Source organism: Oncorhynchus tshawytscha, linkage group LG02 (assembly GCF_018296145.1).
Source record: "Oncorhynchus tshawytscha isolate Ot180627B linkage group LG02, Otsh_v2.0, whole genome shotgun sequence".
Taxonomy (NCBI): Eukaryota; Metazoa; Chordata; class Actinopteri; order Salmoniformes; family Salmonidae; genus Oncorhynchus; species Oncorhynchus tshawytscha.
Genome location: NC_056430.1, coordinates 65,841,492 through 65,858,979, shown reverse-complemented (window position 1 = coordinate 65,858,979; position 17,488 = coordinate 65,841,492). Strand labels below are relative to the sequence as shown.

Below are 17,488 nucleotides of genomic sequence, written 5' to 3'. Positions count from 1 at the left end.
AAGGTGCGCGCAAGGGGAGGGTTTCTCTGTGAGACAGTGGGTGGGATTTGGAATGTTCTCTCAATATGTATAAATACCTGTAACTTTCGCTGACTTGTAGTTTGTGAACTAAATGCTTCTATTCCAACAGTTTGTTACAAATTGTATTATTTTTTTTAAATAAAAAAATCCAACCATTTCCCAAATAGCATAGGACAAAACCTAGCCTACTTCTGCACAGGTTTAACATACAGCATAAATTATGTTGCTGCTGCAATCATCAATGCAATATTTCTTCAACATAGAGTTTGTAAATGAGAGAGCAAAATTAATTTAAATCTGTCAGCCTGATTTGATTTTGGACATTGTGGGAACATCACGTAGGCGTCGGCCTACAATAGATAAACGTGAGTGAGATCTATTATTCAAAAAACACATCCCCACTGATTAAATTATCGATTTTGATTGACTTGCTTTAATGCTTCTTTTTATGTAGCTATCTCAAATAGAGAAATACAGTATATAATGGCGTATTTTATGTATGTACTAACTCCGCCATGGTTCGTGAGGAAAATTAATGGCGTTTTTGTAGGATTTTGGATAAACGCCTAAAATAAGGTCTGTGATAAACAGGCATAAGAAAGTTTTTATACATTTTGTTCTATGAGATAGTCTTCATAAACGACCATGACTTTTTGGGAATTTTGAATAACCTATGCAATAATTTAAAAAAAATCATAATGGTCATGCTATTATCTCATAGAATAAAATGTATTAGGGCTCCTAATCCGCTTGTTTATTCCATGTGTAACTCTGTGTTGTTGTTTCTGTCGCACTGCTTTGCTTTATCTTGGCCACGTCGCAGTTGTAAAGGTAGACTTGTTCTCAACTAGTCTACCTGGTTAATTAAATGAAGGTTAAATAAATACAACATTTAAATTTGAAAAAATCCTGTGTTAACTTCAGAATTTATTTTGGGCGTTTTTTCCAAAACCCTATTCTTTCCCCATTCATTTTTCCATAGGGATGACTAAGGACTGTAAACTGGCGAGCACACAAACATTTCAGACAAAATCTTGTAATGGCATCATCTTCAAAGGCACTGACTGCATTGCCAGGGTATCCCCACGGTCTTCCTTGCACAAGGCGACGATATTTCTGGGCCAAGTCAAATCCACCGAAAAAAAATCAGAAAGGGCGTCGTTTTTAAAGCACGTTGTTTTTTTTTTCGAACAACGGCTGTGTTGTTGTCTTGGTACTGTAAGTACAAGCAGTAACTAGCTAGCTGGTTCGGTTCAAGACTTTTTTTCTTCAGTTCAATACTTGTGTTGCAAAACAGACGTGGCTAACGTTACGCATTTAAACTAAGAAGCTCACACTCTATAGGTAAAACCCATTTTATCAATCAATGTTAGCATTGGCAAAATGGCCTGTTGTGTTGAACTGCTGTCTTTGTTATCCTGCTAAGTTAGCTAGCTAGTTATATTACTTAGCTAGTTAACGTTAGCTGGACATTGGCTCATTTAACATGTATTTGAAGCTAACGTTAGCTGCTAGATTGCATACAAAATTAGAAGTATGTGTCCTTTTGGTTGATTTGGGCTATCTAGATAAGGAAGAGATCATGAACGTTTGATTGATTGTAGCTAGAGTTTGGTTGGTGGTTGTCTAGCCTGATGGTAGCTAACAACTTGTTGCTGATTTTAATCAATCGCTTCCATCATTATTCTCTCCTATCCATAATTGATCACGTAGTTATCTATCTAGCAGTATCTAGCTATCCATCTAATTGTCCAACAACTTACTTTTGCTTATATAACATTTACGGGACAATTATTTTTCAGGAAATGGAAAACTTGGATTTCTCAGAAGATGAAATTCAACACCAATTGGAGGCACTTGGTTACAACAACATACCAAGACACAGACTACGTGAATTCAAAAGAGGTGGGTTGATAAAATTAGCGAATATAAGTCTACATTTTGATGACCAAATGCTGACTAAATCTGAAATAACTGGGATGTCTTGTCACTTTCACTCTGCAAGTTAGCTGTCAGATTGGTGGAGAAGCAACTTTGTGTGTGTGTACATATATAGATCTAGATGAACTGATCCGACATGAAAAATCTAAGAGCCACTCATCCAGTGAATTGAACTCGACAAGATCTCAAAGCACCATCTTCAAAAGTCCTCCTGCAGTCACCAAGGTTAAAGGTAAGATCACTGTACGTGTTCTCATGTCCACTACATAATCAAATATAACTGGGCCCGGTTTCCCAAATGCTTCTTAAGGCTAAGTTCATCGTAGAGCCATGGGTTCCTATATGGTTTTAATGATGAACTTAGCCTTAAGATGCTTTTGGGGAAGTGGGCCCTGGTCAGTAAGTGTTGGTTGCACCGTTTGATGAGCAGTGAGGTTCCTCTCGAGTCTCGATTGAATTTCCTTGTTTTCCCCCCCCTAACAGTACAGGATAACACTGCAGCCTTCAGAAATGTGTTTGCCCAGGATGGTCCATCACACCATGAAAGACGGGTACATATTCTTGTCCCAAATCATTCAGTCCCCCTTCATCCAGCAGATAAGCTAGCTGTATTGTATTTATTAAAAATAATAATAATACTAGAATGGCATGTTACTTCGTTCTGTGCTCCACCCAGGTGCTAACCTCCACATACAGCAGAGACAACAGTAACTATGGTGCCAGACAGGAGTATGACTCCTACACTCAGCACTCTGTTGCCCCCAAGTACCAGCGCCCCTCAACAGCCCCTAATAGGCTGGAAGTGGATCCAGACCTAACTGACCTCCAGCAGTTATCGTTCGCTGTCAGTCAGTCATCCACACCAGACCGAGACACAGGAGCGCATGGGAGACCCTTAATCAAGAGGAAAGTCCTTAGGTGCGGTAAGTTTACATCAGGCGGCTTTGTAAAGACTATAATGATCACGTTTGCGGCTTTGTAAAGACTAATGATCACGTGTGCTATTGAGGATACTTGAATCAACCTTACTCTGTTTCTTCCTAAAGGAAACATCAAGGCCAAGTTCACATCTGCGATGAATCAACACACAGTGAAGATTCCGGTAATTCAATGTTATGCATGATATTATTTATGCAAAAAGGCTTAGGAATACTATATTTAAAATAAGGCCCAGGGGGGTGTGGTATGTTGGCCATTATAAACTGGGCAGTTGGGGTCCTGGATGCTGATTGGCTGAAACTGCATTTTAGCAATATAAACTCAGCAAAAAAAGAAACATCTATTTTTCAGGGCCCTGTCTTTCAAAGATAATTCGTAAGAATCCAAATAACTTCACAGATCTTCATTGTAATGGGTTTAAACACTGTTTCCCATGCTTGTTCAATGAACCATAAACAATTAATGAACATGCACCTGTGGAACGGTCGTTAAGACACTAACAGATTATTAAGGTCACAGTTGTGAAAACTTAGGACACTAAAGAGGCCTTTCTACTGACTCTGAAAAACACCAAAAGAAGGATGCCCAGGGTCCCTGCTTATCTGTGTGAACGTGCCTTAGGCATGCTGCAAGGAGGCATGAGGACTGCAGATGTGGCAAGGGCAATAAATTGCAATGTCCGTACTGTGTGACGCCTAAGACAGCGCTACAGGGAGACAGGACGGACAGCTGATCATCCTCGCAGTGGCAGACCACGTGTAACAACACCTGCACAGGATCGGTACATCCGAACATCACACCTGTGGGACAGGTACAGGATGGCAACAAAAACTGCCCGAGTTACACCACAAACGCACAATCTCTCCATCAGTGCGCAGACTGTCCGCAATAGGCTGAGAGAGGCTGGACTGAGGGCTTGTAGGCCTGTTGTAAGGCAGGTCCTCACCAGACATCACCGGCAACAATGTCGCCTATGGGCACAATCCCACCGTCGCTGGACTAGACAAGACTGGCAAAAAGTGCTCTTCACTGACGAGTTGCGGTTTTGTCTCACCAGGGGTGATGGTCGGATTCGCGTTGATCGTCAAAGGAATGAGCGGGATCGATTTAGAGGTGGAGGGTACGTCATGGTCTAGGGCGGTGTGTCACAGCATCATTGGACTGAGCTTGTTGTCATTGCAGGCAATCTCAACACTGTGTGTTACAGGGAAGACATCCTCCTTCCTCATGTGGTACCCTTCCTGCAGGCTCATCCTGACATGACCCTCCAGCATGACAATGCCACCAGCCATACTGCTTGTTCTATGCGTGATTTCCTGCAAGACAGGAATGTCAGTGTTCTGCCATGGCCAGCGAAGAGCCCGGATCTCAATCCCATTGAGCACGTCTGGAACCTGTTGTATCGGAGGGCTTGGGCCATTCCCCCCAGAAATGTCCGGGAACTTGCAGGTGCCTTGGTGGAAGAGTGGGGTAACATCTCATGGCAAGATATGGCAAATCTGGTGCAGTCCATGAGGAGGAGATGCACTGCAGTACTTAATGCAGCTGGTGGCCACACCAGATACTGGGGTGGCAGGGTAGCCTAGTGGTTAGAGTGTTGGACTAGTAATTGGAAGGTTGCAAGTTCAAACCCCCGAGCTGACAAGGTACAAATCTGTCGTTCTGCCCCTGAACAGGCAGTTATCCCACTGTTCCTAGACTGTCATTGAAAATAAGAATTTGTTCTTAACTGACTTGCCTAGTTAAATAAAGGTATAAAAAAAAATACTGACATACTTTTGATTTTGACCCCCCTTTGTTCAGGGACATTTTATTTCATTTGTTAGTCACATGTGTGTGGAACTTGTTCTGCTAATGTCTCAGTTGTTGAATCTTATGTTCATACAAATATTTACACTTGTTAAGTTTGCTGAAAATAAACACAGTTGACAGCGGGAGGACGTTTATTTTTTTGCTGAGTTTATATCAAGCATTAAACTGGGTGGTTCAAGCCCTGAGTGCTGATTTGCTGACAGCCGTGTTCTATCAGACCGTATACCACGGGTATGACAAAACAATTATTTTTACTGCTCTAATTATGTTGGTAACCATTTTATAGTAGCAGTAAGGCACCTCGGGGATTTGTGAAATATGGCCAATATACCATGCTTACAGGCTATGTCCAGGCATGTTGCGTTGTGCCTAAGAACAGCACTTAACAGTGGAGTATTGGCCATATTCCACACCTCCTCGGGCCTTATTGCTTAAATATACCACGGGTATGACGCAACTACTTGTTTACTGTTATATTTATGTTGGAAACCAGTTCTTGTCGTGCCTAAGAACAATCCTTATGGGTGGTATATTGGCCACAACTCCTTATTGCTTAAATATACCACGACTAAAGGCTGCTCTTAGGCACGACGTTGAGTGCCTGGATACAGCCCTTAGACATGGTGTATTGGTCATTAACCACAAACCCCAAGGTATATTATTGCTATTATAAACTGGTTACCAACATAAATAGAACAGTAAACAAGTATATTGTCTGATATACACATGGCTGAAATGCTGTTTCAGCCCATCAGCACCCTGGATCCAAACTACAGGGTATATAATTGTATTTAGTTTTCAGATGCCTGTTGTTGGAGCCAGTTTCTATTTCTTTGGTTATGCAAATATTTGTTTATTAGGTCATATTGTTCCATTTAGAATAACTTAAATTCATTTCTAAATAAGGTGTGTGTAATTAATTTAATGTGTGTAATTAATTTGGTGATGTGGTCTTATGATTTGAATGAGAATAGGTCAATTACACCCTCTAGCCAGAATTAAAGTATGGACGGGCCCGCACAGATATGTTAATTGGGTATTTTGAGATGAGAAGTAGGGCCTGCTAGTCATGGCAAATGTTTGGGTTACTGGGACCCACATACGTCTTACCTTGATCTTTTAACTTAAATGGAATATTGTAACCTTTGTTTACCTTGCACTTATTATTTTGGATTCAACATATAAAACATTTGTTTTATTCATCAAGCCATTGGATTCTTGACTTTCTATGGATTTGCGACTCAAATCTTTCAACTGGTTTTCCCATGGCTATTTGAAAGCCACTACATTTAAGTAAATAAGTTCTACATGTTATGGATTAATCAAGACACCTGGAGCAAAGCAGCTCTGCTGACAAAAGAGACCGTGAGTATAATACCTGTTTAACGTGCAAGCTAAGCCTATCTTTTGTGATTGTTGGTTTGGAAATGTTTGACGCGTCTGTTTTGGAAACAAATGTCGCAAGCTATTCAACTGTGAATAGGTTCGTTAGGCGCTATTGGAAATGCACTGTTGATATTGACAAACAAAGCTTAGTGCTAGACTATCCATGGACTTTTTGGACAAGCTGCTGAGAAGGAATACATCACACAGCATTGTGGAGTTGCAGTTCCTCTGGCGACCAGCCTTCAACAGGTGGCAGTATAGAGCAACATTGAGACCACAGGGAATAATCCTCTTAGCACTACTCCTTAGCCATCTGCCTCTGCAGATCACCACACACTCCCTACAGCAGCAGCCTAAGGAGACATCTTACCCTTCGCTACCATGTATAAAATGTACGACAGTCAGTGGGATGAAGAGAGTGAGGACGGGAATAGCTCCCTAAACTCTGCTTTCTGGTCCGACGGGGAGGAGGAGGAGGAGAAGGTTGAGCAATACAAGCAGGAAGATGCAGAGCCCAACAGAACCACTGAACACACACAAGAGGAGCCACCTGTCGCAGAGCCACCTGTCACGGAGCGTCCAAAGAAAACCGAACAGGAGGAGTGTAGAGGAGAAAGGGCTAAGCAGGGTGAAAAGATTGATGAGGAGGGTTACAGCACTCGTGATGGGAGCCCGGCGCTGAGCTTACTGACATCTGGTTATGGCACCTACAGGCCAGACTCTTCAGCTAAGGACGACCGGGAGGGAGAAGACTATAGAGACGACAGTACCATAGCTGAGTTTGACAGAGAAAGCCAGGGCCTTTCTGAGATGCAATATGGCGATGAGGATGACCAGTCGCTCGCCAATTTTGATGTTGGCGGTAAGGAGGATACCACTGATCTACAGATCTGTGAGGACACCGGTTTGAGGACGAAGTTGGAAGAAAGTCAAAGCCTCTCTAATAAGGCATATTGTGAAGATCATCCTCCTGTTGAATTGGAGAGCAAAGACCGCACTGATGTGAACTACTGTGAAGATGACTATACATTGGCTCAGACTAAAAATGACAAGGCAGTATTAGATGGGACATATCCTGAAGACAGTTCTCTCACTGAGTCCAAAGACAATGAGAGGCCCACTGGAGAAGGATATAGGAAAGAAGAGAAAGGAGCAGAGGATGAGCAGGAGTGGGAGGATTTGCAGTCGCTGGCGGGCAATAAAGATATTACGTTAATTGATTCCAAGTCTACTAAGACTTATGAAGAGTGGGAGGATAACAGAAGACACAAAAGGGGTAAACTGTATACCCGGTCTATTCTCTCTATAGAATGAAAATACAATTTCTATAGGTAACATCTCCTTAGTCCAAGTGTGTGCATAATAGACTGACACCCTGTACAAGAGAACAAGGCGAAAGACCTTGCCTGAATTTTTTTGTTGAAAGTCATGTCATCCATTGCAGTGGTTCCCAACCTTTTTCGATTACTGTACCACCAACTGAATTTGCTCTGCCCGGAGTACCCCTGAAGTACCCCCTGTTTTTTATTTTTTATTTCACCGTTATTTAACCAGGTAGGCCAGTTGAGAAGTTCTCATTTACAACTGCGACCTGGCCAAGATAAAACAAAGCAGTGCGACAATAAACAACAGAGTTACACATGGGATAAACAAACGTACAGTCAATAACACAATAGAAATATATATATACAGTGCGTGCAAATGGAGTAAGGAGGTAAGGCAATAAAATAGGCCAATAGTAGCGAAGTAATTACAATTTAGCAAATTAACACTGGAGTGATAGATGTGCAAGTAGAAATACTGGTGTGCAAAAAAAGTAAATAAAAACTATGGATGAGGTAGGTAGTTGGATGGGCTATTTACAGATGGGCTGTGTACAGCTGCAGTGATCATTAAGCTGCTCAGATAGCTGATCCTTAAAGTTAGTGAGGGAGATATAAGTCTCCAACTTCAGCGATTTTTGCAATTCGTTCCAGTCATTGGCAGCAGAGAACTGGAAGGAAAGGCAGCCAAAGTAGGTGTTGGCTTTGGGGATGACCAGTGAGATATACCTGCTGGAGTGCGTGCTACGGGTGGGATAAGTGAGTGAGATAAGGCGGAGCTTTACCTAGCAAAGACTTATAGATGACCTGGAGCCAGTGGGTTTGGTGACGAATATGTAGCAAGGGCCAGTCGACGAGAGCATACAGGTTGCAGTGGTGGGTGGTATATGGGGCTTTGGTGACAAAACGGATGGCACTGTGATAGAATGTATCCAGTTTGCTGAGTAGAGTGTTGGAGGCTATTTTGTAAATGACATCGCCGAAGTCGAGGATCGGTAAGACAGTCAGTTTTACGAGGGTATGTTTGGCAGCATGAGTGAAGGAGGCTTTGTTGCGAAATAGGAAGCCGATTCTAGATTTCATTTTGGATTGGAGATGCTTAATGAGTCTAGAAGGAGAGTTTACAGTCTAGCCAGACACCTAGGTATTTGTAGTTGTCCCCATATTCTAAGTCGGAACCGTCCAGAGTAGTGATGCAAGTTGGGCGGGCGGGCAGCGATCGGTTGAAGAGCATGCATTTAGTTTTACTAGGATTTAAGAGCAGTTGGAGGCCACGGAAGGAGTGTTGTATGGCATTGAAGCTCGTTTGGAGGTTTGTTAACAGTGTCCAAAGAAGGGCCAGATGTATACAGAATAGTGTTGTCTGCGTAGAGGTGGATCAAGGAATCAACCGCAGCAAGAGCGACATCTTTGATATATATATATATATATATATATACATACACACAGAGAGAGAAAAGAGTCGGCCTGAGAATTGAACCCCGTGGCACCCCCATAGAGACTGCCAGAGGTCATGACAACAGGCCCTCTGATTTGACACACTGAACTCTATCTGAGAAGTAGTTGGTGATCCAGGCGAGGCAGTCATTAGAGAATCCAAGGCTGTTAAGTCTGCCGATAAGAATACGGTGATTGACAGAGTCGAAAGCCTTAGCCAGGTCGATGGAGGCTGTACAGTACTGTCTTATCGATGGCGGTTATGATATCGTTTAGTACCTTGAGCGTGGCTGAGGTGCACCCGTGACCAGTTTGGAAACCGGATTGCACAGCGGAGAAGGTATGGTGGGATTCGAAATGGTCAGTGATCTGTTTAACTTGGCTTTCGAAGACTTTAGAAAGGCAGGGCAGGATGGATATAGGTCTGTAACCGTTTGGGTCTAGAGTGTCACCCCCTTTGAAGAGGGGGATGACCGCGGCTGCTTTCCAATCTTTAGGAATCTCAGATGATATGAGAGGTTGAACAGACTAGTAATAAGGATTGCAACAATGGCGGCGGATAATTTTAGTAAGATGGTTGTCTAGCCCAGCTGATTTGTACGGGTCCAGGTTTTGCAGCTCTTTCAGAACATCTGCTATCTGGATTTAGGTGAACGAGAAGCTGGGGAGGCTTGGGCAAGTAGCTGCGGGGGGTGCGGAGCTGTTGGCTGGGATTGGGGGAGCCAGGAGGAATGCATGGCCAGCCATAGAGAGATGCTTCTTGAAATTCTCGATTATTGTGGATTTATCAGTGGTAAGTGTTTCCTAGCCTCAGTGAAGTGAGCAGCTGGGAGGAGGTGCTCTTATTCTCCATGGACTTTACAATTTTCCCAGAACTTTTTGGAGTTAGAGCTACAGGATGCAAATTTCTGTTTGAAAAAGCTAGCCTTTGCTTTCCTAACTGAGTGTATTGGTTCCTGACTTCCCTGAAAAATTGCATATCGCGAGGACTATACGATGCTAGTACAGTACGCCACAGGATGTTTTTGTGCTGGTCGAGGGCAATCGGGTCTGGAGTGAACCAAGGGCTATATCTGTTCTTAGTTCAATTTTTTTTTGAAAGGGGCATGCTTATTTAAGATGGTGAGGAAAGCACTTTTAAAGAACAACCAGGCATCCTCTACTGACGGGACGAGGTCAATATTCTTCCAGGATACCCGGGCCAGGTCGATTTTTAGTAAGGCCTGCTCCTGCTTGTGCATTTTAGCAGTAGGCCTATGGTCTCATGAGTCTTATCAAGTACCCCTAGGGGGTCCTAATACCCCTGGTTGGGAACCACTGATACAGTGCATAGAACTAATCTCTCTTGCAGCACTTGTATAACTAAAATGTGAGATGTACTGGGCTGTCCAGCTCAGTGATCATGCAACACCTGTCTAGCCCTTACTAGCATTGCTTATGGCCTTACACAGTGGTAACTAAGGCTAACGTGTTAATTGTGTCCCCATTATGTCTTCCTTTCAGGTGCAGTGAGTGGGCCGGGGGAGCGTCTGGGAGGGATTCATGTGTCCATGTCCACCCATCAGGAGTTGGAGCTGGAGAGTGATGAAGCAGGCAGTCTGAGTGACAGGTCGGAGTCAGACCGTCTCCCAAGTGCCTTCAAAGCCTACATCAGAGGCATGGTGGGTACTCTTGCCTTTTGAGAGCCAACATCGGTTTTGTTTATTAATCTAAGAAAATTAAACATGGGTACATTTACATTTGTCATTTAGCAGACGCTCTTATACAGAGCAACTTAAACCTTTTACGGCTGCTGTCCCTGTACAGGGACCAAATCAGCGGAAATTTCAGAGCGCCAACTAATAGTACTCGATACAACTCAAACTTTCATTAAAACACACATGCAGGGTACTCAATTAAAGCTACACTCGTTGTGAATCTAGCCAACATGTCAGATTTGTAAAATGCTTTTCGGCGAAAGCATGAGAAGCTTTTATCTGATAGCATGCAACCCCCGAAATAACCAAATGGGACGTAAACAGAAATAATTAGCGTAGCCGGCACTCCTATATGTCCCATAAACATCACAATTGGGTCTTTTTTTAAATTAAATCCGTCCATGTATACCCAAAATGTCCATTTATGAACGCCCGTCTGATCCAGGAAAAAGCACCTTTTCAAAACACAACGGCGTTTTTTTAAATTAAAAAAGTTGCCTATAACCTTTGACAAAACACTTCAAACTACCTTTGTAAACCAACTTTAGGTATTAATAAACGTTAATAATCGATCAAATTGATCACGGGGCGATCTGTATTCGATAGGAGCAAGTCTTGAAATCATCGTCCATATTCTCCCTTTCATAACTTCCTTCGGTGGACCCCAAGACAGGAAGTGCCTATTCGTCATCCCACCAAGGATAAACTACAACTGAATTGCCAGTACTGGCGACATCGTGTGGAAGTTGTAGGCATTGTAAACGGGGCTCTATCTATTTTCCCTTGCCATAGACAATACAGAGACTGGCGGATGGATATTTTTTTTGTGTTTTTGGTGAACAGTTTTCCTTGCGATTTTGTCTCCTAAACACGTTCTGTTATAGCCACAGGCATGATTTAACCAGTTTTAGAGACTTCAGAGTGTTTTCTATCCACACATACTAATCATATGCATTTACTATATTCCTTGCATGAGTAGCAGGACGTTGAAATCTTGTGCGATTTTTAACAAAAAGCTGCGAAAATTCACAGCCTCCCTAACTTAAGTTAGTGCATTCATCTTAAAATAGCTAGGTGGGACAACCACACAGTCATAGTAACATTTTTCTCAAAGTAGCTATCAGCAAAGTCAGCTAGTAAGAGGGGAAGTGTTAGTTCACGAAAAGGGGGGTGGTGCTGTGGGATTATTTAGAATACTCTTTGAAGAGGTAGAGTTTGATGTTTTCGGAAGAAATCATTTATCCTCACGTCCAGGATCTTTTTTGACAATCGTTCCCAACGTATACATGTATGTTTGTTGAAAACAAATGTCGTTTTAAATCTCTTACAGGCCAGATCTCGGAGTGAGATTGACATCCGACCCCAGCCCAAGTCGTGTAAGTACCCACACTGCTGTTACATGTCATCGTGCTCACTGCAATCTGTCCTGTTACAATGTGCCCCAGTTAAACGTAGCCACTCATGTCTGCTCTTGCAGTTATCCGCCCAGTAAAGGATCATCCTCACACCAAAAATCTGAAGAAGACAGACCCAGTGGCAAAGTAAGAGGATAATTACCAAAATGTCTTTTGAAAGATTACTGCTGTGGATCTGTGCTACATTTAATATTTTTCCCCATCTTCCAAAGGTATTTCCAGTACAAGCAGGACTGGGAAATGTTCAAGGCGCCAGGAGAGAAGGATAGAAAAGCACTGCACTGGGAAATCAGGGTATTAAACACCTTCTCCATAACAAACTCAGTTGGCTTACATACTTTATTTCAAGACCACCTTTTTGCATGTAGTGGACAAATCATGATTAATTGTAATGATGCATGACCATAATGTCTGAATGAATCACTCTTTGTATTTTCAGGAACAGCTCGCATACCAACCTCTACCAGTGAGTATGCTTAATTTATAACAGAATTGTATAATCTTGTAACCATTCTGTCATTAATTATTTCAGGTCAGAAATTTCCTAAAAGGGATTTCCCCCCCAAAAGGAATGTCATTTGTCCATGCCATGTTTGACATAGTCCTGCATAAATTATGCATGTCAATGTTCAATATTCCAAGATAAATTGCTTTCAGTATCTTGATGCCCAAAGTGTGTGTTAAGACACATTTCTGTGCACTGTAAGGCAAATGGACAAAGTATTTGTGTTTGATTCCCTTCTCTCCCCTAATTTAGACAGATCTGAGTTTCTTATTCAATGTTGTTGAGGGCATAACCACATTAGGTTTTAGTCAAGTAATCCAAGTTAATAGAGAATGTATAATATGGGACTCACATTCAAACCAGGGACCTACTGCATGGCAACCCATGTTACACTCTCTGCCACTTGCACCAGGCATACCTTTTTACTATTAATGGCTGTAAGCCCAACCCACTGATATTTAAAAATGAGAGTTAGAAATCAAAATCAGCATCAGGTGTTGAACCTGGGACCTGTTGTTTTATACCCGCTAGCCAACCTGCCTCCCTAACCTGGCTCCTCTTTGACTCAGAGGTTTGACTCAAACCTGTCACTGGGTCGCAAGCCACACCCACTAATCATTAACCAATCAAATGGCTGGACAGGTGAACGCAGGGACTCCTTTCCAGTCATTACAAATTAGTGATTACTTCAAGGAAGGGTCCACTATTAAAGAATTCGAAATTGAATAAGTAAAACCACTGATGCTGCATTGCTCCCTGGAAACCACAGACATATGTCAAACATGGCCTAACAGAAAATATATATACAATGTTTTTCTGGGGGGGTAAATACCTAGCGATGACTGAAAACATTGACATCTTGTAATGTCCCTCCCTCCAGCCGAAGCCTCGAAGAGTATTTGTGCCCAACACCTACGTGGTGCCTACAGAGAAGAAACGCTCCGCCCTGAGATGGGAAATACGACATGACTTGGCCAATGGACTCCTACCGCCAATCAACTATTGACTCTAGGCCTTATGTACTTTACGCCCAAAATAGGCTCTCTTTTAATCACCAGTTTGCATATCTTATCATTGACATTTATTTATTATATTAAAAGGCATAACAAACATTTGGATCATTGAATATGTTACATGACGTTATTCCTTCACCCAGTGCCTTCAAGGCAGGTCAGTTTGAACGGGTACAGCGGTGTGAAGCGTTCGTCGTGCCAAAGCAGCTTGTTTTCCAGAAACTTCACTGCTTCCAGGGTGAGGACCAGGACCTCGTGTTTTAGCATGCTATGAATGTTCAGGCCTGTGGAAGACAAGGTATCAGGAAAGATTTTAACTTTACATTAATTTGCCCTCACCTGTGTAGTAACAGTAAATGTGTTACATAGTACCATGTAATCTAACACAATGTTGCTCCTAGGTCAATTATACACAGTGTACGAAACATTAAGAACACCGTCCTAATATTGAGTTGCCCACCCTCTCTTGCCCTCAGAACAGCCTCAATTTGTTGGGGCATGGACTCTACAAGGTGTCAAGCATTCCACAGGGATGCTTGCCATTGTTGACTCCAATGCATCACACAGTTAGTCAAGCTGGCTGGATGTCCTTTGGGTGGTGGATCATTGATGATACACACGGGAAACTGTTGAGCATGAAAAACCCAGCAGCGTAGCAGTTCTTGACATAAACAGGTGCGCCTGGCAGCTACTACCATATCCTGTTCAAAGACACCCACATCTTGCCCATTCACCCTCTGAATGGCACACATACACAATCCATGTCTCAAGACTTAAAGTCCTAGTAATTTTCTAAATTAGTGTCAACTTACCTATGCCTGGAATGACATTCACAGTCTTCAAGCTCTGTGGCCTGAAGGATGTTCTCAGGAAGCTCGTCACCCCTGTAAAATATCAAAGACTCAATCGTCAGCTAGGATGTCCACTGAACAGAGTTTTTTGTTCACTGCTGATACTTACACATCAACTATCAAAACAGACTCCCCCCAATGTCAGTATCTGATGAGGTCCATAAGGTACTGTGGGTCAGGAGTGGGGATGTTCAGAGTGTCAACCACATGGAGATAATCCTGAAAAACAACACCCAACATCAATACAGTAGGGAGTTAGATGGCATAATTAAAAAGCATTAATTTGAGAGGATTGATTACATGATAGAGGAAGTTTAAGATGTGAATGAACTTGTACTTGTGAAATTTTTTTTTTTAAAATAGGGTACATACCTGGGCCAGTTTCGAGCTGAGGGCAATTTTTAGCCCTTGAACACGTACTTTCATGGGAAACATGTAGTAAAAACTGGTTGGTCCTCTGGGTCCATGAGAAACACCACCTGCAAAACAGAAATTATGTAATTTATTCTAATTGTTTTAAATCACTCCAATGACTTTGGCTCTTAGTCGGGACTGTTCCTTCTTTTGGACTGACTGATATTTAGATGACAGATTTATCTACACTGCTCAAAAAAATAAAGGGAACACTAAAATAACATCCTAGATCTGAATGAAATATTCTTATTAAATACTTTTTTCTTTACATAGTTGAATGTGCTGACAACAAAATCACACAAAAATTATCAATGGAAATCAAATTTATCAACCCATGGAGGTCTGGATTTGGAGTCACACTCAAAATTAAAGTGGAAAACCACACTACAGGCTGATTCAATGTTGATGTAATGTCCTTAAAACAAGTCAAAATTAGGCTCAGTAGTGTGTGTGGCCTCCGCATGCCTGTATGACCTCCCTACAACGCCTGGGCATGCTCCTGATGAGGTGGCGGATGGTCTCCTGAGGGATCTCCTCCCAGACCTGGACTAAAGCATCCGCCAACTCCTGGACAGTCTGTGGTGCAATGTGGCGTTGGTGGATGGAGCGAGACATGATGTCCCAGATGTGCTCAATTGGATTCAGGTCTGGGGAATGGGCGGGCCAGTCCATAGCATCAATGCCTTTCTCTTGCAGGAACTGCTGACACACTCAAGCCACATGAGGTCTAGCATTGTCTTGCATTAGGAGGAACCCAGGGCCAACCGCACCAGCATATGGTCTCACAAGGAGTCTGAGGATCTCATCTCGGTACCTAATGGCAGTCAGGCTACCTCTGGCGAGCACATGGAGGGCTGTGCGGCCCCCCCAAAGAAATGCTACCCCACACCATGACTGACCCACCGCCAAACCGGTCATGTTGGAGGATGTTGCAGGCAGCAGAAAGTTCTCCACGGCATTTCCAGACTGTCACATGTGCTCAGTGTGAACCTGCTTTCATCTGTGAAGAGCACAGGGCGCCAGTGGCGAATTTGCCAATCTTGGTGTTCTCTGGCAAATGCCAAACGTACTGCACGGTGTTGGGCTGTAAGCACAACCCCCACCTGTGGACGTCGGGCCCTCATACCACCCTCATGGAGTCTGTTTCTGACCGTTTGAGCAGACACATGCACATTTGTGGCCTGCTGGAGGTCATTTTGCAGGGCTCTGGCAATGCTCCTCCTTGCACAAAGGCGGAGGTAGCGGTCCTGCTGCTGGGTTGTTGCCCTCCTCCACGTCTCCTGATGTACTGGCCTGTCTCCTGGTAGCGTCTCCATGCTCTGGACACTACGCTGACAGACACAGCAAACCTTCTTGCCACATCTCGCATTGATGTGCCATCCTGGATGAGCTGCACTACCTGAGCCACTTGTGTGGGTTATAGACTCCGTCTCATGCTACCACTAGAGTGAAAGCACCGCAAGCATTCAAGTGACCAAAACATCAGCCAGGAAGCATAGGAACTGAGAAGTGGTCTGTGGTCCCCACCTGCAGAACCACTCCTTTATTGGGGGCGTCTTGCTAAATGTGTATAATTTCCACCTGTTGTCTATTCCATTTGCACAACAGCATGTGACATTTATTGTCAATCAGTGTTGCTTCCTAAGTGGACAGTTTGATTTCACAGAAGTGTGATTGACATGGAGTTACATTGTGTTGTTTAAGTGCGTCACTATTCTCACCAAACAATAACAGCGCTGAATATGTAAGTCTCTGGATAAGATCCTCTGCTAAATGACTTAAATGTAAATACAATGACTAGACATTGACAGTTTTACCTGGTAGGGACTGCAAAGACATCGGGGTGGAGGTCAACCAAACCTAACAGTTTACTGTCCCGCCTCTCCAACTTCTCCACCCATGTCTGTACTGGGCTCTGGTGTACAGGGACGACAGCGTCACACCTCCCCAACACAGGAAGACTGGAGTCTGATGGAGGAGGGGGCCTCTCTGGAAAGAGACCACAAGTCATCAATAGCTTTCTTACATCTGACTTGCTTCTTCAAATTCACACAATCAGTTCAATGATCCATAGTGCATAATAGAAGGCAGTGAATGAAAAAGCAGACCTTACATGCTCTTGCATGGTCCACGAGATTGGAAGGGATGCGTAAATTTGAGGGTAGAGCGTTCTCTCCAGAGAAAGATGTCCTCTTCTTAGTTGGCTTCATCTGACAATGAAATTTGATATGTGCCATCAGTAATTTCAACCACTACATCTTTATTTATCCTCAATAAAGTGACAGCTAACTAAGTTAGCATTAGCCTAGCTTAACGCTCACCCTTTTAGAAATGCCTCGACCACACACTGTAACTGATATACGAAACATTTCTGTAAACCTAATTAAGCCAACCAAATACGTGCGATTTCTTCAAAACAGTCTTTAAATAGATCATATTTTGAAACAAACATGCATTTCCTAGATGTTTCTGTTTCCAAATAAGAAAGGTGGTGCTGGTGTGTTGTCGCATACTGATGACGTTTATATTACGTAAAGGCAAGCGTCATGAGACTGCCACCTAGTGGTGCGGAGGTGATGAAGATGAAGCAATAGTATAATTGTTTTTTCTAACAAATATTTATACAAAAATAGCAGTTGAGTTAAATTCTTTTGAATTCTCAGCTTGAAATATTGAATTTGCCAAACGTTATTTCAATGTTCAAAAGTAAGGGAAATAAGCATTGCTTGCTGTTC

The 17,488-nt window shown here is 42.9% G+C and overlaps 1 protein-coding gene and 1 pseudogene across 2 annotated transcripts; one reads left to right on the top strand and one right to left on the bottom strand.

Moving 5' to 3' along the window:
* Positions 1-160: 160 nt before the first annotated feature.
* LOC112265232 (hydrolethalus syndrome protein 1 homolog) lies at positions 161-13,601 on the top strand. Of its 2 annotated transcripts, none has more exons than XM_024442362.2 (12): positions 161-386; positions 1,824-1,926; positions 2,078-2,194; positions 2,446-2,513; positions 2,639-2,880; positions 3,009-3,064; positions 10,362-10,519; positions 11,886-11,931; positions 12,033-12,096; positions 12,183-12,264; positions 12,410-12,436; positions 13,356-13,601. In XM_024442362.2, exons 2-12 carry the CDS (start codon positions 1,827-1,829, stop codon positions 13,479-13,481), a joined length of 1,086 nt encoding a protein of 361 aa, XP_024298130.1. In that variant the 5' UTR covers positions 161-386; positions 1,824-1,826; the 3' UTR covers positions 13,482-13,601. The 2 variants fall into 2 exon arrangements, with proteins under 2 accessions (XP_024298130.1, XP_024298129.1); XM_024442361.2 differs by lacking the exon at positions 161-386 and adding an exon at positions 996-1,365.
* A 22-nt stretch (positions 13,602-13,623) lies between these two features.
* Positions 13,624-17,268, bottom strand: LOC112265233 (annotated as a pseudogene).
* Between the last annotated feature and the right edge of the window lie 220 nt (positions 17,269-17,488).